General features: G+C 39.8%; 1 protein-coding gene across 1 annotated transcript in view; it reads left to right on the top strand.

Moving 5' to 3' along the window:
- Positions 1–21,478, top strand: part of ZNF654 (zinc finger protein 654) — a 36,963-nt gene that overhangs the window by 2,286 nt on the left and 13,199 nt on the right. The window contains exons 2-4 of the mRNA XM_054165878.1: positions 10,438–10,583; positions 16,524–16,605; positions 19,661–19,796. Coding sequence (XP_054021853.1) covers positions 10,438–10,583; positions 16,524–16,605; positions 19,661–19,796 — 364 coding nt within the window. The remainder of the gene's footprint in view (positions 1–10,437; positions 10,584–16,523; positions 16,606–19,660; positions 19,797–21,478) is intronic.

The following is a 21,478-nucleotide window of genomic DNA, read 5'->3' as shown; positions in this document are numbered from 1 at the left end:
TTTAGCTCTAGATTTTGTCAGGGGTTTGTGCTTTTCTATCAAGATCTACTGAAGTTCATATTTGGCTATAGTGCACATCAGACATCTCCAACTTACTCCACTCGTCACTGATAACACATTTTACCTTGTCTTAGTGGTTACGTGGTACTTCTGAATGTTCTATTTTGCTTCCTGTGTTCCTGCTGCTGTTGAGCAGCAGTTGTAGAAATACTTACTATTAAAACTGTAAGTTTGAACTACCTAAACAAAGCATTTTTATTTTCAGAATTACTATCCATTAAGATATATGGCTGTGCTTAAGCCATAGAGAAGAAGCTTGTTGTCAGCTGAAAATAATACTCTTTAGATTGCTTATAGTTATGCTGCTGTGTGAAGTATGCGCACATCCACACTGTCAGGAACAGCCACAGAAGAACTAAGCAAGCCTTTTCAGTCTTAAGAGCCATTTTCTGTAAACAGAAGCAAAGACCTCTTCAATGATCTTGAGTGAGGGAGTGGCTTAGACCTTGGCATGCACATGTCTTTCATTCTTGAAATATGTTTAAAAAGTAAAATATTGCTGTAAACAGACAGATTAAGTACCAAACTGAACTTCATTTTCCAATAACCTTTGCAAAAGTTGACTGGATTATCACTGTATTTTCCTTATATACGTGTAGTCACAATTTAATGATACAAGATGAAGTCAGAATGTGAAGTCTCTAAACCCATGTGTAGTTTCTGGGATCTGTTTTCATATTGAAGGTGTGCATGGTGATACAGAGTCATTACAGCCTGAATCTTCCAAGGCAAAGTGGAGTAAAATTATTTCATAGATTGTTATGAGATTGACAGCACAGGGAAAACAAAACAAAAAAAATGTGTGGTTAGGAGTGAAAAGAGACAGTTGGAAGATAAGTGCCCAGATTATGCATTTCACCAGCTGTTTCTATGTAACTTTCTAAAACTGTTGATCTGGTATTTCTTTTTGTTTGTGAAGTTTGCTGCATAGTAAAACCACTTAGACCTTGGTGAAAAGCTAGTCTACTGTTTCCAACTTCAGCAAGCAGAAGAAGAAAGTGTCTGTAACTGGTTTGTAGGTTTAAAGAAATTTGAGAGGTGCTATCTAGCAAAAAGCTCCTCACTGAACACTGGGAAAAAGTTTCAACTTGTAGAGTTTGAAATTCATTAATGAGATTTCCCAGGGACCAGAGCCATAGAAACGTTCCTGTGTGAATGAAATGCAACCAATGAAGAGCAGAGAAAATAGAGTAGATGGTTACTTTTTGGTATGGAGGAGGTACTTTTATAATTAGAAGGATGAATTTTCAAATGTACTTGGTTTGAAAACATCTTTACAGTGAGCTGGCAAAGGGATATAGCTTACTTTGTTGCACTTAAAGTAGGTACAGTTTCACACACTATCAAAATGTTACAAGTTACTCTCATCTTTTGTGTAAGTGTCCACATGGCTGTAACTGCCTATTGCACGTTGCTTGGCACTGACCGGGATAAACACAAGATGAATCTCATACGATGTAGCAAGGTAATACTGTGAGAAGTAAACACTACTTGATCTGCTCTTACTGTGGCATCAGCTTACTGCCCTCCGGTATGATCTGACTTCCAGAAACAGGTTACCTAGTTTGCTTACATTAATTGGTAGTATCTTGAGTCACTGTTGGAAAATAATTATTAAGCTTGTTAACTCGAAAGCTAAGAAGGAAAAACTTGTAATGGAGTGGCGAAGGTAGTGTTTTCTCCATTTATTTTAGTAGATAAAAATATACAGTGGTATATGACTCAGCAGCTGTCTTAGTTTGTGGGAGCGAAGGCAGATGATATGTCTTTGAATGTTTGTACTTCATTGAGATTAATACATTTTCATGCTATTATGATGTGCTTAAATTTGAAAGTACTTGCTTTTGACTCTAAGCTTCAAGTCAATAGTTAAGGTGCTTTTAAATAATAAATTTTTTTAAAAAGGGAAAGGAAAGGAATCCCCAAACCCTCAACCAAACCTTTAGATTGTGCCAGACTTGGGTTTTATTATGTTTTGGACCTTTGGGATCCATGTTTGATCTCCGTACACTATTTCAAAATTTAGCTACAGAAATCTTGCTCACGTGAGTGATAGTAGTGGAAAGTAATCTCTTCAATGTGTTTGAAGTTTTCGCTGTAATTTTTAAGCACCTATTTTTTTTCTTGTAATGTTTTATATTATTCTAGGGGTTATTTGTATCTTCTGAATAAATTGAGAGCACTGTTTAAAGTCGTGTCATTTATTTAACTGATGGTCTTCAGGTTGTTTTCAATGTGTGATGTTGCTAGCTATGTGAAAGCTTGTAAAGGACAAACCATACATTACAGTAACTAAGTTTACTTGATATCCTTTGGTATATCAAAGAATACCAAAACTGCTTAAACTGGTTTAAATTTAAAAATTAATCTATCTTTGTGTTTTCTATTTTTCCACACTGGGCTGGAGCCAAGCGTGTTCAATTTGCCTCTTAGCAGTTCAGTATTGTGCTGCTTGAGATTCAACTGAAGTTCTGGTTTAAAAGGATATCCTTCAAAATAGCTGTGGCAGGCGCCGGGTTGTTTATTCACAAGCCGAATGCCAAGTATGAGCATTCAGTTCTGTAGGGGATTATTTGTCTGCAAAGAAGAATGTCCTGCGTTAGGTGTTGGCACTGTCCTTCGACACCTGATAAGCCACGATCACGCAGGACTATACGGTATGTGGTATTTTCAGGCAGCTTCTTGGGAGAATTCATGGTCGTAGTTAATTTGCAACCTCTTTATTTGCAGATAGGCTCCAGGTATTCAGTGTTCTTGTCTTGTCATTAACATTATAAAAGCTTTTCTCACGTAGCTCCTCTTTTTGTAGCGGCTTCTTGGGGTTTGTGCCTGCTCTCTTAGCTTTACCAGGATAAATTACCTGCCTGTTTTAAAGTGGGTTTAAGAAGTTAATGTTTGAAAAAGGAAACATTGCCCAAGTGTAGAATACATTGTATACTTTCCTTGATTTGTAGCGTTGTCTTCTTCTGCATCTTTGAAACTTTCCTGTTTCACACTTAAACTTACTGAAATCAATTTGTTGTTGTTACCTTTCCAGTTTTTAACTCCTGATCTCGAATTTTAGCTTTTGTATGAAAGTAAGCTTTTGCCTTTTGCTTGGAAAAATGCATAGACATCTTGCAAAGGAGTCACAGATTTTTATGCCTAAAAAGAAGGCTCTCCATTGAATGATGTATCTCTAGCATAGTCTGTCTGATAGCCTTGCAATATGGCCTTTTTGAAGTTAGAAAAGACACTTGCTGCAGTAGGTAATGCAAAAATCAAAAACCCTCAACTTCTTCTGAGTAGCAGTTCAGATGAGGGAAAGAAGTAATTGTGCTTTGTAATCAAAAGATCTCGAGTTGCGTTTTACTGATATCATTGATCTGGGCATCTGCATTCACGTATGTTTCTTTTCCATATATTATAGAAACAGTTCTTTAAATTGGTTGACTCACTTGGGGAGCAGGGGGACTGCTAATCATACAGTAAAGGGAAATGTAACTTCTTTTCATATGAGTAATATGACAAATAATGGAAAGCTAAATATTTATAAATATTTAATTTTCAGTCATACAATCTTACACATTTATGTGTTTACTACATTGTTACAAGGAGCCAAAACTGCTTTTCTAGGATTAATGTAAAGTTTTCACTGTTGTGCGAGTGACAGACTGTACAAATGTGTGGAAACTGGATCTTTGGTCATCTAAGTGTGATGGGTGTATGCAGCCTGGTTTTAAATAGGATTCTTTTACCTTGATTGGGCTGAGGAAATGGATAAGATTCTGGTGTTTAAGGAGTGGGGGGAAGCATTAAAGTTAGAGCAGTGCCAGAAACCTGTCTCTTAGGATGTGTCATGCTGTTTTTTCTTTTGCCAGAAGTGTGATTTTTTTGGTTAATCCTTATACAATATTAACATGGGAATTGCAGTAAAACCATTGCTAATAGCCTTTAAAAATTATTTTCCATATAAAACTGTTACACTTGTATCTGATAAGTAATGTTTTATGTTACGTTAAGATTTTAAATGCCTTTTGTACTCTCAATTTGGATAATGGATTTTATTTTTTTTAATGAAGAAACAACAGAATTCACTAAATGGCCTAAAAAGACAGTAAAAAAGGGCGTGATTATTTTGTCTGTATTTCCTGGTAGAGCAAATTCAGTGTACTCAAGTTCTCCTATAGAACTGAACTTTGGTATCCCAGCTGCTCTGGTATTTCTGGTGAACAGGCAACTATGGTAGATGTGCTTTTAATTATGGGGTTTAATTTTTAGCAAGCCTTTTTAAGCATGTCCCTTTTCTGCTGGGGATTTAAAATTCTTCTATTTTGTGGCAACTATATTTGCTCAATATAGCAAATGACAACCACTGTATGTGCCTTCTAGCTTTCTTTTTCTGAAAACAGAAGTACTTGCCGAGCTGTTGTGGCTTTAATCCTGTGTTGACTTCCTTTACTGCAAAATATCACAAAATGTTACGGGAATTGATTATTTGAAATCCTGGTAATGACAAAACTTTTTACTTGGTTTGTTTGTTGTAGTGGGAAAGGGCAGAAGAAGCTGTAGCAACTTCAGGCATAGCATTTTGTGAAACATTTTTTTTCTTGTCTCCTACTTATTTGCAACTGCAGTTACTTGCAATGGTATTTCTCCTTCATGTGCTTGGAATACAGTCAGATCACTTTAAATGTATATCTGTTACGTTTAATCACCTAAAATATGTGTGTATTTTTTACATTGGTTCAGGTCTTTAACTACTAACTTGTTACTTTACAGTTTAGCTGCTTTTGCTCTGTACTTAGAAACTTCTTACAGGGCATTGTTAAGGCTGATCTTGATTTTTATACTTCATAGGACACATCTGAACCATGGATTTTCCTCTGAGTTAGCCAAACTAAGATGGGGAAATAGTCTACTGGACTGGGATAAAGGTGGAGTTGAACTTCAGGGGAGGTAGGAGGTCAGAAAGATGCTTTAGGCTCCCTGCTGGTATTTGTATCTACACTGAAAGAGAAAGGGAAAACAAGGCCCTTTAGTTTCTTCATGGTTCGTAGAAATGTAAAAAGTAAAGATTAACTGGGAAACAATGCATGGAGAATCTTTAAGTACATAAAAATTGCACCCTAACAGAGTTGTTGAAGGGAATTGTTGCAGGAAGTAATGCAAAAATGTGATTTCCTTTTAATGCACTGTGTATTGGATAAAGAACAGGCCTCTTTGTTTTGACAATATCATGTGCTGCTGATTTGTCTGACTTCGTTATATTGAAATTAGCATGGTTGTTAATGTACTGATAAGCTTTAAATAAAGCTTGTAGTACTTAAGCAGCATAATCAGATTTTCAGAAGTGCTCTCATGACACAATATGGCAGTGAACATATGCATGCCCTTTGACTTCTGCTTTCCTTAAAATCAGTGTCAGAAGCAGTCAAGTTTGGTTTAGTCTTTTATTAAAAAAAATAAATGTGTAGCTATGTTCTCCTTTACAGTCAGGCTTCACAGCGTGGCTGGGGAGTGGTTTGAATGGAGGAGGAGTTAGTTTCTGTTACAGAAAAAGCTCTTCCGGGGTTTACTTAAAAAGAGTCATTGATACAGACATAGGTTTATAAAACACACATACACATTATTTCCCCCCCACACACATTATTCCCACATAGAATGTGTGTGGAGTGTGGTTTGGAATTTTAGTACTTAGTTGATTTTCTTCCCTCCCTGCCTCATCTTTCATTTGTGATTATTGCAAGTCCACAGAGAATTTACCAATTTTTATCCCTGAGACTGATGAATGTGTGGTTTCAAGTATCCTTACTAAAAGGGAAAAAAAAAAAAGTTACCCATTTTCTTCCTGATCAAAGCTGTTGCTGTGAAAATTTTGCAGATGAACTACCTAAATAAGGGAATGTTGTTCCTCTGGTATTTCTGTTGCAGGTTGACAGGCCACAGAGAAATGATGTGGTGACTGATGGCTTTTTTGCAGAGAGATGTCTGTTTTCTGCCAATTAGCTCCTGAATTAGATTGCTTTGGGTTCAGATAGGTGCTGTAGGTGTAGCAAGAGCAATTAGTAGGACTTGTTTTAAAGTGTGAGTGCTAGGACCTTCCAGAAACTACAGTGCTGTCCTGGGTTAACACAGCCTGCTTTCACAAGCCCTGCCACCTTCTCTTCACAAATGGGAAAGTTAAAAAAAACCCATCCCACCCACACACAAAACAACAAAACCAACCAACCAAAAGCACACAAAAAAGGCAAAACAAACAAATGAAAACCCCAAACACTGGGTTGAAATAAGGATTTTCTGCTTAGCAAAAGCAGCAGCAGAAGTCAGTGAGAAAGGTTCCCTCCACCCAGGCATGCAGTGACCACCCCAGCAGAAGACCAACACCCCAAAAGTGGAAACTGGAGGCAGCAACTGGAACAGGAAGCTTCTTGTGTTACAATCTGCCCCACAATACTTTGCTCCAGCAGCACTTTCACTTTGAAGCTGGCATGATGGCAGCATGGTAATGAGTATCATCAACAGATTCAACTCAACCCATGAAAATGTCTCATTTTCAGCATGAGCTTTTGTTGTATTCCTTTTGAATGCTCATTATTTGCAGAAGGAATACAATAACATCAGGACCAGGATCTTATCAAAATTTGTATATGCCTAACTAAAGAGGGGAACAAGCAAATGCAGTAACTTTTCCCTGTCTAACAAATGGGACACTGGCCTGTTTGTGTTGCAGAGCCTTAAACACCGTTCAGCATGCAACTTTGGAACTACAGATGTGGGCCTCTTCACCTGACTTGTAAGCCCTTTATTTAGTTCATGGGGAATTAGACAAAGCTAAGTGGAATTCAGGCTTTTAAGTCCAAAAGAAATCCTGAAGTGGGATATATATGATTTAATTTTTTTATTTTTTTTTAATTATATAGTCCATGCCAAGGCTTTTGAGACAGGTAGCCAGGTATAACTAAGATGGGCACTTAATACCTTTTTTGGAGTCAGTTACTTGTCTCTTCCCTATGCTGTAGAGTCTCTTTACAACATAGCTGATGACATTGTGCTTCCTTTCCTGCTTCTTGCTTTCTCAGGATGTAGATCTCAGTTAGGTTTCTTCACCTGGAGAAGTGCTCTAGGCTCTGAAATGCAGCCAATCCATCCTTCTGATTATATTGAAGCTGTGCTGTTATGATGGGGAAAAAAAAAGCAAGAGTAGGTGAGCATAGGGAGCCTGACTGTAGCACAATTCTTTGCCTCAATGTTTAACAGCAAGGCACGAGTAGTTCGGGATGAGTGGCCTCCTGAGCTGGGTGATGGGGTCAGGGAGCAGTGTAATGCCCCAGAAATCCACGAGGAATTAGTTCGGGACCTGCTGGGCCACTTGGACACCCACAAGTCCATGGGACCGGATGGGATCCATCCTAGGGTGCTGAGAGAGCTGGCAGATGAGCTGCCAAGCCGCTCTCCATCATTTTCCTCCAGTCCTGGCTCACTGGAGAGGTCTCAGATGACTGGAAACTGGCCACTGTGGTCCCCATCCACAAGAAGGGACGGATGGAGGAACCTGGAAACTCCAGGCCAGTCAGCCTGACCTCAGTGCCAGGGAAAGTGATGGAGCAGGTTATCCAGGAGGCAATAACTGTGTACCTGAAGGATGGCCAAGGGTTTAGGCCCAGCCAACATGGATTTAGGAAGGGCAGGTCCTGCCTCTCCAACCTGATCTCCTTCTATGATCAGGTGACCTGTCTGGTGGATGTGGGGCAGGCTGTGGATGTGGTCTACCTGGACTTCAGCAAGGCCTTTGACACTAAATGCTAATCCTAAAGCTCACACTTGAGTGAAATAATTTCAATTATGAGACTCAAAATACTTAACATGCAAGTAATTGAAAAATTATTAAATCCATGGAAGACATGCTTTAGATCTCTATTATAGAAGTCCACACAGATTCTAGCGTCTCTTAGGATTAAAAGTAAAAATAACATTCATGGGTATAAAATGCAATAATGTTGCTTTGAATATATCAAGTGCACTCAGAGGTGTTCACAGCATATTGACATTAAAGTAATATACTGGACAATGGGGCCTGATTTTCCTCTAACATTCTCAATAGCTGCCTTTTAATCCAGTTTCTAATGAAACCACCAAGCAGAAGACAACTGCTAACTCTAGTAGTATTTCGCCAAGTCTGATGGGGGGGACCATTGGGCTCAGTTGGTAGTACATAAGCCTTTTATTGGGAAGGTTGTGAGTTCAAGCCTGCAGTGGGCAGGAGCGTTCACACTGGGCAGCAGTGTCCTCCCTACCTTGCAGAGGGACCTCGACTTCAGCAAGGCCTTTGACACCATCCCCCACAGCAAACTGCTGGCTAAGCTGTCAGCTCGTGGCTTGGACAGCAACACTCTGTGCTGGGTTAGGAACTGGCTGGAGGCTGAGCCCAGAGAGTGGTGGTGAATGGTGCCACATCCGGCTGGCGGCCAGGCACCAGTGGTGTCCCCCAGGGATCAGTGCTGGGCCCCATCCTCTTTAACATCTTCATTGATGATCTGGATGAGGGGATTGAGTCACTCATCAGCAAGTTTGCAGATGACACCAAGTTGGGAGATGTTGGGTCAGTTAGAGGGCAGAAGGGCTCTGCAGAGGGACCTTGACCGACTGGACAGATGGGCAGAGTCCAGTGGGATGGCATTCAAAAGTCCAAGTGCCAGGTGCTGCACTTTGGCCACAGCAACCCCATGCAGAGCTACAGGCTGGGGTCAGAGTGGCTGGAGAGCTGCCAAACAGAGAGGGACCTGGGGGTGCTGATTGACAGCTGCCTAAACATGAGCCAGCAGTGTGCCCAGGTGGCCAAGAAGGCCAACAGCATCCTGGCCTGTATCAGCAATAGTGTGGCCAACAGGAGCAGGGAAGTCATTGTGCCCCTGTACTCTGCATTGCTTAGGCCATACCTTGAGTCCTGTGTCCAGTTCTGGGCTCCTCAGTTTAAGAAGGACATTGAGACACTTGAAGGTGTCCAGAGAAGGGCAACAAGGCTGGGGAGAGGCCTTGAGCACAGCCCTGTGAGGAGCGGCTGAGGGAGCTGGGGTTGCTTAGCCTGGAGAAGAGAAGGCTCAGGGGTGACCTCATTGCTCTCTTCAACTCCCTGAAAGGTGGTTGTAGCCAGGTGGGGGTTGGTCTCTTCTCCCAGGCAGCCAGCACCAGAACAAGAGGACGCAGTCTCAGGCTGTGCCAGGGGAAGTTTAGACTCGAGGTGAGGAGAAAGTTCTTCACTGTGAGTCGTTTGCCATTGGAACGTGCTGCCCAGGGAGGTGGTGGAGTCCCCATCCCTGGACGTATTCAAGAGGAGATTGGATGTGGCACTTGGTGCCATGGTCTAGTCATGAGGTCTGTGGAGACAGGTTGGACTTGATGATCTTTGAGGTCTCTTCCAACCTTGGTGATACTGTGATACAATAAGAAAAGTTATGTTTCAGTGTGTGGAAGATACATGATTTTCAGCTTACAATACTGTGTGAGTCTGGCTGTTGGTAAAAGGAGGAGAGACAACCCAAAACTCTCAGCCTTCTATTTGCTGAGGGATTGCAGCATAGTGACTAGTCTGTCACAGAACTGGTAGGTGCCTTACAGACATCAGTTTTATTGCTGTGCTTCAGGTAGAACTTGGTTCTATGTGTTATACATAGAGTGCTCTGAATGAACTAGACCTTTCAGAGGGCTTCAGTGTAGAGATACCTAGATGGTGCTGGGTTATTGAGCTTCCCAATGTGGGCATAGGTAGTGCCAGAAATACGTGTTTATTGATACAATAAGATTGAGCAGATGACCAAGCAAGGATTTTTCTTCATTTTTTTCCATTAAAACACCTATATTTCAACCTCCTGTTTCTCTATAAATAACAATGCAGTTTATAACTGTAGAACAGGGCATAACTAACCTGAGTTTCATGAAAGACCAAATCTACTTGTTTGGTCAGATCAGAAAGCGTTAGCAGCATGTTCATGCCTTTTACTGCTGACATACAGGTTAGAAGAGTACAGGCTACTTGCTTCCTTCTTCAAAAGTTTTAGAATGGAATGTCTGGATATTGTTATAGACCTTAATTTCTGTCCTCTTGCAAAATGAAAACTTGTGTTTAAATGTAGAGCATAATATCTACTGTGATATTATGTACGTTTTTCCTGCCTTAACCTCTGAGAAGGACTTTTGGTGGTATAGCTTCCCTAATGTAGGTCAAAGTTGTGATTTATTTTTCCAGTTTGTAATACAAAATAGGTTGTTTTGGTCACAAGTCCTGCTTCTGAGGGAGAAAGAGGACAGATAAAGAGGGTGAAGTATTAACTATGTACTGTTTCTGACTAAAGTTGGTGTTTTCTATTGTAATATATATTTCAATGTTTTCATTGTTAGGTTGTTGAAGACTATGCTGGAAGGTGGCAGGTTCCTTTGCCTCAGCTTCAGGTGCTTCAGACAGCGCTCTGTTGTTTCACGTCTGCCTGCGTGTCATTCCCAGCTGAATGTGAGCACGTACAATATGTATTGAGTAGCCTAGCTTTGTAAGTACTTACTTAATTTTATTACTTCCTTTAAAATATGGACTCTGTGTTACTTTATAATAGCAAAAGGGTCTCCAAAATTCTCAGTGCTTTTAAAGAAGTGGGTTAATAGGTGACACAGGTATGTGGAACCAAGAATCGCTAACTGAGGATATAAAATCAAGAACTTGGTCCTTTTTGTGTGTGTGTGTCCTTGTTAAATATTGAAGTTGGGTGTTATAATGGTGTGTCATAAGGGTTTACTGGCAAAATTAATAATCTTAAGAAGCAAATGATCACTATGCAACTTCTTTTGGGAAGATTTTGTATTATTTGAAGAGCAGCCTTTGGTAGTACGTAATTGTAAATTATCTAGAGTGTCTTACTGTTCTACCTCCAGTGATGGTAACAGGTTAAGTATTTGTTAAGAGAAATTTCTTGTAGGGCTGAAGGAATGAGTCAATTTCAAAGTAAATTTTAATGTTTGAGTCACCAAAAGGCTTATGAGAATTACTTGTTACATAGTGAACTGACCAAAAGCCATATTTAACTTCAAGAACTGCAGAATGTTAGCTCAGAAATCTTGCTATAATATCTTTTCTTTTTTTTTTTTATGATGCAGCAATGTTTTTCCCACATGAAAGCTGAAAGTGTCAGGATAGTGATCAGTAGATAAGTAGGAGTGTTGTTTTATTGAGGTTTTCTCTTGTTCTGAAAACCTGCTTTTCAGTTTTCAGAACCTCAGCATGGAATGGAAGCAGAAAAAATAGATACACTGAGCTGGGCTGCAGCGTGCTTGATTTTCTGTCAGCATATGGGGACAACCTCCCAAAAACTAGCTCGGTTGTGAGTTCAGTGTGAATGAATTAGATTTATTTGTCCAGCTGGTTAAACTTCTTGTTGAGTGGTGACTGGTTAAGTATTTTTGTGGAAGCTCCTGCCTCATCTAGTCATCAGAAGCAAATACTCTCATAGTCTTCCTCTCCTAGTTTACTTTTTCAGGAGAACTGGGTTGCTTATCCTTTCCACTGTTCCTGAGCTATTAGCCCGAATTCAAGGCTTTATTCTGTAATCTTACAGGGTATATGCTGCCTTTAAGTGTTGGTGAAACATTACCAGAGAGACTTACTGTTTTGTGTGTGCACATGCAGCTATTTGACTTGGGACTACTTAATTCAGTCATAAGACCACCATTTTTTACAACTGGCATGCGCAAGTATTGGAGAGTAAGCAGCAGTTACAGCAAAACTTGGTGGCCTTTTTTTTTTCCTTTCTTTTTTTTCCCTCCTAGACTTTCAGAAAAAAAGTTCAAAGTTTAAACCACACTTTTATATACTTTGGAATATCAAAGCTTGGGAGAAAAAATGTAGGACTTCAGGTACTTGTGTGTAGGGTGGTCACTTTCTGATAATCTCAAAGTGGGTTGGTTGTTGAGTTCCTGTCATAGTTGTCTCTCTTGACTTTTGGAGCTGGGTTTACTCACTGAGTTTTTCCTTCATTCCAAAATGGCAGCTTATTTCCCCTTCTGATTCTGCTTGAATGTTTTGTAGTTTTGCATGTGATATAAAGGAATCCTTGGGCTTACTAGTTGCAGTTACCTGGGAAACCTTCAATCTCATTTGAAAATGTCATGTACATTAAGCCTTAGTTCTTTGAGAGGAAAAAATATGCCTGACTGTATTGTCATAATTAAGTAAGATTTCCATGGTAAACAGATGAACTAGTGATAGTAAAGACTGTTGCATTTCCTATTCACACTAGCCTTGTTATTTATCACAAATGAAGCAGTATCTGTATTGCAGTTAATATCAGGAGGTTTTAATAATGGTGCCAGCATGCTCTAGTGTTCTTAGGCAATGTTCTGGTGCCAGTAATAGCAAAGTAGTCACGTGACGAATCTAGAGAGACCGTAATTATAGATGGATGGATGCAAACGGGGGTGTGCAATGCTGTAGACTGGTTTAAGATGACAGGGCACAGCTGGAACAGAATATAGTAATTTTAACTGAATGGAGATTGGTCATTAGGAAATAAAAACATTTTGGTAGCTTCCTTTTATTAATCTGATGAGAGTATGGAGCAGATGATAGGAAAAAACATGCATTCACACTTTTTCACTATCAGTTTCCAGTCTTTTTTTTTTCCCCCCAAGGTACTATTCTCTTCAAATCTGTCCAAGCAAATTAAAATGGATGCATGCATCATTTGCTAGTTTTGTCTTATTTAAGTTCCAGTTTGGCTGCTTTCCAGATCATGATGTGTCTCATGCTTGACCTTTCCTGAGAGTCAAGTATACTTAAGATTTGTTAATCGGCATGAAATGAGCCAATGTTTTTCAGAAAAAAAGTATTTACTTGGGTGCTTGTTGTGGTTTTTAAATTTTTATTTCATTCCATATTTGAGTTGAGATTCAAGGGCCTAATCTGGAGAAAATTTGTACTTTGGGTGTTCAGATATCTTGGAGTTAGACTATAAATTTGGGGACAACTGCAATGAATTTAGTTGTTTGGCAAAAGAGTTCCTTGTTCATAAAATAAAAGGCAGCTGTCACAACATTTCTAAACTCTCTAGTCAGGAAATAAATTGCCATCAATAAGAAAAACCTACAGGTTGGAAGAGTACTGGAAGCTCTTTCATGAGTCATCTTCTACTTTCTCCTTCTCTTCCTTATTATTCTCCTTCTTAATTTAGAAAAAAATGTCTCACATAATCTTACAATTATTAATATTTTCCTTTGTTGCAAGCCTTTGCTGCTGAGTCCTGTTTCAAAAATGCCTTAGATGCTGTTTTTCAGACTTCTTCCAGTGCTGTCTTCCCTTCTGAAATACACTGTTGCTCATGACTTTTGCAAGCAACAACTGCAGACTGTTAGTGCAGTACCTGATAGTTACTTTTTTCCAAGTAGAAATTAAAGTTCTTAGAATCTTAAGGCAGAGCAGTGTTAGGTGTGCTGGTGCTATCTGCAGATCCATGAGATCTAACTACCTAGTTTTTGATTGAAATGACTGAATTGCAAATACTACTTGGAAGTATGCTTCACTAAGTGAAGCCCTAAATTGGCCTCTGCTCTGGAAAGCAACGTCTTACCAAGTTTTCCCATTCTGATTTTAGGATCATAGAATGCTAGGGGCTTGAAGAGACCTCTGGAGATTGAGTCCAAGACCCCTGCCAAAGCAGGATCTCCTAGGGCATGCCACACAAGAACACATCCAGACAGGTTTTGAAAGTCTCTAGAGAACGACTTTCTGGGCAGCCTGTTTGAGTGCTCTGTCAACCTCACAGAAAAGACTTTTTTTCATGTTGAGGTGGAACTTCCTGTCTTCCAGTTTGTGTCTGTTGCCCCTCATCCTATCTCAGAACATCACTGAAAAGAGACTGGTCCCTTCTTGACACCCACCCTTCAGATATTTGTGAACATTTACAAGTTCCTTTCTCAGCCTTCTCTTCCCCAGACTAAACAGCCCCCAGGTCTCACAGCCTTTCCTCATAAGACAAATGTTCCAGTCCCTTAATCATTCTCATGTCCCTCTGAGGACTTTATAGTATTTTCCTGTCCCTTTTGAACTGATGAACCTAGAACTGGACACTACTCTACATGTGGTCTCACTAGGGCAGAGTAGAGGGGGAGAGGAAACTCCCTCAACCCTCTTGACACATTTTTTTAAATTCATCCCAGGAGACCCCTGGCCGCCTTGGCCACAAAGGTATATTGCTGTTCCATGGATAACTTACTGTCCTCCAAGACTTCAAGGTCCTTCTCCATGAAACTGCTTTCCAGCAGGTCAGCCCCTAATCTGTACTGGTACGTGGTGATGTTCCTCCCCAGGTGCAGTACTCCACACTCATCCTTGTTAAACATCATGAGGTTCCCCTTTGCCTACCTCTCCAGTCTATCCATTTCTTGCTGAATGGCAGCATAGCCTTGTGGTGTATCAGCCAATCTTCCCAGTTTTGTACTGTCAGCAAACATTCTGTCCCTTTATCCAGATTGTTGATGAAGATGTGAAACTAGACTGGGCCCAGCACGGACCCCTGGGAAATACCACTACCTACAGGTCTCCAACTGTGCTGTTCATTGGTCATGACCCTCTGAACTCCATTGTTTAGCCATTACTCAATCCATCTCAGTATCCACTTTTCTAACCCACACTTCCTGAGTTTGTCATTGAGGATGTAATGGAAGGCAGTGTCAAAAGCCTTGATGAAGTCAAGGTAGACAGCATCCACTTCACCTACCCATTCAGTCACACCATCATAGAAGGGTATCAGATTAGTCAAATGTTATGTCCCCTTGGTGAATCTGTGCTGGCTGCTCCTGATAACCACCTTCCATGTGCTTGCAGATGACTTCCAAAATGAGCTGCTCCATCACCTTTCCAGGGATGGAGGTGAGACTATGAGGTCTGTAGTTTCCTGGGTCTTCCTTCTTGCTCTTTTTGAAGAGTGGCATGACATTGGTTTTCCTCCAGTCCTCAGACATGTCTCCTGTTTTCCATGATCTTTTGAAAGTGAGGGAGAGTAGTAGAGCAACAACAGCGCTCTCAGTACTTGTGGCTGTATCCCATCAGGACTCATGGATTTGTGTGTTCAATTTACCCAAATGTTCTCTAACCTCATTCTCACTGACTGGTGAGAGTTTGGGATTCTGGAGGGCTTGTCTTACCAGTGGAGACTGAAGCAAAGAATGCACTTGCCTTCTCTATATCTTCTGTTAACAGGGATCCCACCTCATTCAGCAGTGAGCCTGCATTTTACCTTGCTGATGTGTTTGAAGAAGCTCTCCTTGTTCTTTTCATTTCTTTGCCAGATTTAATTCTGAGGGGGCCTTTGTTGCATCCCTATGTAGCCTGATGATGTTTCTATAATGCCTGTCTCTGTTGCTGTATTAAAAATAAATAAAATGCTAGGCAAATATTCTAGGATGATGGAAAATAAGAAGGCCAACTAAATTTGAGTTAGCTGGTGCTGGAAGGGTGAGTCCTATTTAGTTCTTTATCTGCCATTTCTTTTGAGGTAATGCTTGCAAATTCATGCTGCTGCACGTACACTCAATTTTCTTCAAAAACTTGGTGGTGGTAAAATCTAAGTTTTGCAGTTTAGTTTGACTGCCACATGGAGGATGGGTTAGTTCTATTTGCACAAAAGTTGTCCCTTTGAAAATAATCTTCAAAGGCATTTTTGGAAATACGAAATTAATAGCAAAAGGCTTTTATTTGGAAATTTGAAATGAAGGGCACCATTTAAGCCTGCATCTCCGTAGACAAACCTCACCAGGTCTTGCTGCAAGACAGGCTGAATTGGCATAAAATGTGTTAGAAAGTGCTTATCATACTTCAAAATATGAATTGTTTGGAATCTGCATTCATGTGAAGCTACTGTTCCTTGAATGTAACTCCTTTTGCTTGGTGCATACTATAGTAATTTTACAGTTTTTCCTTTCTTCTTCAAACTTGCTGGATCTCTGACAAAAGTTTTGGCTTTTGAGAAAGGCTTGCTTTCATAATGGTGAATGGGGAGCAGCAGTGTGGAGGACATGAATGTTTGAAGGGAGATGATCAAGCAGGTACTGTGAATCTAAATGTCACAAACTTAAAAACAAGTATGACAGAAGGGATTTTAAGTTGTGCTTAAGTATACTCTGTTCTATAACCGTTTTGGTAGTTTATCTATAGCTGTACTGTATTTGTGACTTGATGCCTGATGAAAAATGTGTTAGGCGTATGTATGCAAGCCACAATCCAGCACAAAGTATCAGACCAATATAAAACTTTTGAAATATGAGTTGCATTTGGAGAGTGTGGGTGTTAGCCAAAATTTTGGAGTGACTCTGGCATGGGCCTAGAACTTACGGTAGTCTTAATTTTGTGTTTAGTGCTGTAACAACAACAGACATAAGTAGTTTCATTTTTTGAATTGACATTTTTAGTTTGACTTAATCACTACTTCTGTGCTTTTTTTCAGGAGTTTTTTTGAATTGCTGCTGTTCTTTGGAAAGGATGAGTTCTATGAAGATCCTTTGAAAGATATTTTAGCTTCAATCCAGGTAGTGTTGCCTAGTTTCATATAAAACTAATATTATTTTAGTACATACGAAGGCAGTTTTTTGTTGATACATAATCGGGAGGAAACGTGCTTGTATAGTGAAAGAGTGTAGCCACTTTGCTTACGTTTGTACTCAAAGGAGATTTAAAAAAAGGATTTTTGAAGGGAAATCCATTTATTCTAACATTGCTAATTGAATAAATGTGCTTCTCTTGTAATACCAGTCTTAAAGACATAATTTGTGCATTCCCCATACAGAAGAGGAAAGCTTCACCTGTTTGTCTAATTAGAACTTAATGTCATCCAGTGTTGCATATCAGTTCATGACATGAAACCTCATTTCCTTCTGCAGTTTTGAACAGTTAGGAAATTCAAGCTCTATCTTAATAAACAAGTCAGTATAAACTCACATTGTTTAATACTGTTGTGCTCCTGGCTAGACTGGGACATAGTTTTGTATGGCTATATGCAACCATAAGATAAACTTTTTTTTTTCCTCAGGTAAGTGTCTTTTGACCTGAACTTCTTTTGATAGTGGCTTTCACTGTATTTGTGTTACCATGAGAGGAAACTTTGTAGGGAAAGAAAGGATGAAAACCAGGGTTGTTTCTTCTATTAATGCTGATCATGAAACTGCAGTTTGAAAAATAGCTATCCTTTTGTTGTTTTGATGTTTATACCTGTTTGTTACTGTGGCTACAAATTTAATGTGTCAGCACTACTTAATTGTCAAACCAGCAGTAATTACATGTTTGATTAGAATTGGTGGAAGAATGGGGTCAAGGAGTGCCTTATCAGCCTCAGGAACGAGTAGGGTCTCTTGCACACAGAGCACTGGGACACTTTGGCAGTCTGCGATAAATGTTCATAGACTGCTTTTTGAATTAAAAGAAAATCTAGGAAACTTCTTTGTGCTTTTGTATTTTAGTTCTCAAATGCATTGACTTCTAAACAATGAAAGTATCAAAACATATCTTTACCCTTTTTTTTTTCTAAATTTCTGAATCAGGTGTGTAATCAAGCTGGTAATGATATTTGCTTCTGTCTCAAGTTGCTCCTTAGTTTCCATTTTTTTCATGTTCATTCAAATCTCTACAGCTCGTCTCTTCACTCATTTCATTCTGCTCTTCAAGTTTCATTTTCTTGGGAGATGTCCTTTTCACTGCTGTGGCAGGGCTAGGCATTTTTGTTGCAACATTTCCTGAAGTTCTTGGTGATGGATTTAATAGACTGGGGAAACAACTCTAGAGATGGTAGGCTTTGGTGATGGAGAAATGGCTGGTTGTGTGGCAGTTTGATGAATGCTTTCATTTGAAGTACCCCCTGAGCTTTCACTGGCACTTCTTGTGGCACAGTGACTTCAGAAGCCTGTATGTTGGTCACAGATGGTGCTGTTACAGCTGGCACAGGACTGCTTCTGCCCTGACACCTTCCAGAACTGTTCAATGCACTTGCGTTCATAGCACTTGTAGGCAAAGGCACAGACGTACTGTTATTACTGTCCATAGGCAAGTCTAGGCTGCTGTCATTCAGAGCATTCAGCCTGATCCCTTCTGTCAAATGCTTTTTCTGAAGCACATGATTAGGTAGTAGTTGAAGTTGCTTACATTTCACATGCTTTGCAGCAATCTGGGGGTACTGGTTGACAGGCTGAACATGAGCCAGCAGTGTGCCCAGGTGGCCAAGAGGGACAATGGCACCTGGCCTGTATCAGCAATAGTGTGGCCAGCAGAGGCAGGGAAGTCATTCTGCCCCTGTACTTTAGCACTGGTTAGGCCACACCTTGAGTCCTGTGTCCAGTTCTGGGCCTCTCCGTTTAAGAAAGATGTTGAATTGCTCAAATGCGTCCAGAGAAGGGCAATGAGACTGGTGAGGGGGTTGAATCACTAGCCCTTTGAGGAGTGGCTGAGGGAGCTGGGGTTGTTTAGCCTGGAGAAGAGGAGGCTCAGGGGAGACCTTACTGCTGTCTACAACTACCTGATGGATGGTTGTAGCCAGGTGGGGATTGGTCTCTTCTCCCAGGCAACTAGCACCAGAACAAGAGGACACAGTCTCAAGCTGTGCCAGGGGAAGTTTAGGCTGGATGTTAGGAAGAAATTCTTCCCAGAAGGAGAGATTGGCCATTGGAATGTGCTGCCCAGGGAGGTGGTGGAGTTGCCATCCCTGGAAGTGTTTCAAATAAGACTGGATGGGGCGCTTGGTGCCATGGTTTAGTTGATTAGATGGTGTTGGGTGATAGGCTGAACTTGATGATCTTGAAGGTCTTTTCCACCCTGGTTAATTCTGTGACCATTATTTCAGTTACTTAAGTATTTTTTTTAATAGCAAACATATTAATCTGAATATAAAAGAAAAAATTAATTGTAGCAAAGAATTTGCAGGAAAAAAGTGTAGAAGTTTGTGCATAGAAGCCATTCTTCAGTTATCTAATTTTGAAACAAAAAGACACACCTTTTTCTTGTGATTAAAAGTCTGCCGTTGATTACCATTAATGTTAACACTTACCAGCAAACAGCAAGAGAGTTGGACCTTGGCACACATGGAAATCATGGGTGGCTAAAATACTATACTCGTGTTGATTTCAGGCAGGCCTCGTTTCTGTTGCATAGAGATTTGGAGGAAAAAAAGACTGCTTGAGGGCTGGTGACTCAAATTCAGACACCATCACTGGATCACAAACCTAGCATCAGCTTGTCTGAATCTGCAGACTGGCATGAAGTGAAGTCGTCTTCTGCAGAATATGCCAGTAATACCTCCTCACTCAAGGAAAGATGTTTTTACCTTGTTAGGAAAATGACAGGCTCTTGCTGCATGCTTCTAGAAGACATCAGCAGTCTGGCTTCCACAATTCATTATTCCTGTTTTTAGGGAATATATGTATTTGCTCTAAGGCTTTGTGTAGGACTGGTGAATAAAAGACTTTGTAGCTTGAATTTTGACTGAAGAAATATTTAAACATGCCTGGGGTTTCTTGTTTCATAACTTGTGGATGGCCTAACTCTCTTTTTACATAACATTTTGTTATTCTTTCTCATTGTTGCTTTTTTTGCACTTAGGAATGTCAGAACCTTCTAAATCGATACAGAAATACAAACTTGGAACTAGTGACTCGCATCATTCGAGATGGTGGCCCATGGGAGAATCCAGTATTGCAAGCAATTCTTAAAACAAAGCCTGTGTCACAAGAATTAGGTATTCATTTTACCACATTAATTTTTTTAAGTACTGAAAATTATGATAGTAGGATCAAATATTGTCGGATGGCTCTGCATAACACTTGACTGTTGTTCTGTTGTAAAGTGTACCTGTCCCTTTTTTTTTTTAATGAAACCTACATTTCTAGTAGTTTAAGTCTACTTTTATAGTGTAAAGATCGCATTAATTCAGATACAAGAGACTACTGAGCAGTTGTTTATTACATGAACATACTGTATCCAGGTGCTGAACCCCTGAAAGAGCATGGAGAGTGACTTGACTTTAGGTACACTACTGAAGTAAAAATACACATTGGTCTTCCCCATTATCATATTATCTCTTGGTATTCTGACTAATTTTATTTTTATTTTCTTTAATTGTAAATACTCTGGCTTGTGTCTTGTCTTGGGTCTGTTTGGAATGAGGCCTATGACTGTTCCTGATAGCTGCTTTATGTATATGTAATTTCTAGAGGTGGGAGAAGGAGAAATATTTCTGTTCAGGCTGCAGAGTAAAACAGCATTTTAGTGCATGGAAACAAACATCACCAGAATGTTAATGCAAGATCTTGAGGAGAAGATACCCAATCTATAGTAAAGTCTTAAATAACATCTTATGCTACATACTTGTTGGCAGAGTTCACAGAGGACCTCTTAAAAATTGTTTTGTTTTGATGGTGGTAGAAAATAGTAGTTCTTCTCCAGCTGTTATGGTGTAATGCATGACTCAAATTCATTACTCTGTTTATGACAGTGTGTTCATTCTATAGATAGAGGAAGAGAGTTATAAAGTCAGAAGAGAGTGCTGAGTGAGCTGCCTCCTTAGCCAGAGAATTTTGATAGCAAATATAAGAAGTTGTAGTCTCTTTCATCTGTTGTGAAGCCACTTAAGTAACATAGTTTACCCATGATTTTCATTGTATATTTGATAAACTTCTAGTCAAATACCTACAGCAACAAAATGAAATCCTTGTTGTTCTGCATCACATGGCAAAGTGTTCAAGTTTTGGTGGTTATGATCTGAAGTTAGGCTTCAAATCTACATCTCTCCTTCAAAGAATTAGTTTAATCTTTGCCTTAATGATCATCATGAAGCCTCTACATGATGGGTAACAGAATTTTTACATAGTTTCAGCCTGACAGAGTAGGAATGAGATTGCATGTTGTTACTAGATGATCATGTTGTTTCAGGTCTTATCTCCTTCCCCTCTGCTGAGGTATTCTTCCTCCTTTTATCTTCTGACATCCCCACACATCTGTTTGGCATATCTCATCTATGATGACAGACATTTATTTCAGATAATGCCTTTTGGAAGCTTTTTTCTTTCTTGTCTCGCTTCTAAAGTCTGATTCTTGTGAAGTCTTACACAGCAAACATTTTGTTCTGCTTTATAGGCTGGCAGTGTTTGGTGTCTATTTTGAAACTTCTTGTTCCCTCCAAGATCACTATTTTAAATGTTCAAAACTGCATATTATTGCTGAGTCACTGACTTGCAAAAGTCAGTTTGATAAATATGTACTGTGTGAACTACAAAATCCTGTCTTCAGTTCATTAATTACATGGAGAAGCCTAGGCCAACATACACACACACCTTGGTGTGTCTCTTTTTACATAGAATATAGCATACTTGGAGATGTTGCAGTCTATTTTGAAATGGCTGGAAAGGCAGTCTTTAGGTT

Source organism: Dryobates pubescens, chromosome 12 (genome assembly GCF_014839835.1).
Source record: "Dryobates pubescens isolate bDryPub1 chromosome 12, bDryPub1.pri, whole genome shotgun sequence".
Taxonomy (NCBI): Eukaryota; Metazoa; Chordata; class Aves; order Piciformes; family Picidae; genus Dryobates; species Dryobates pubescens.
Note: the sequence above shows the minus strand (reverse complement) of the source record. Positions and strands in the feature narration are given on the sequence as shown.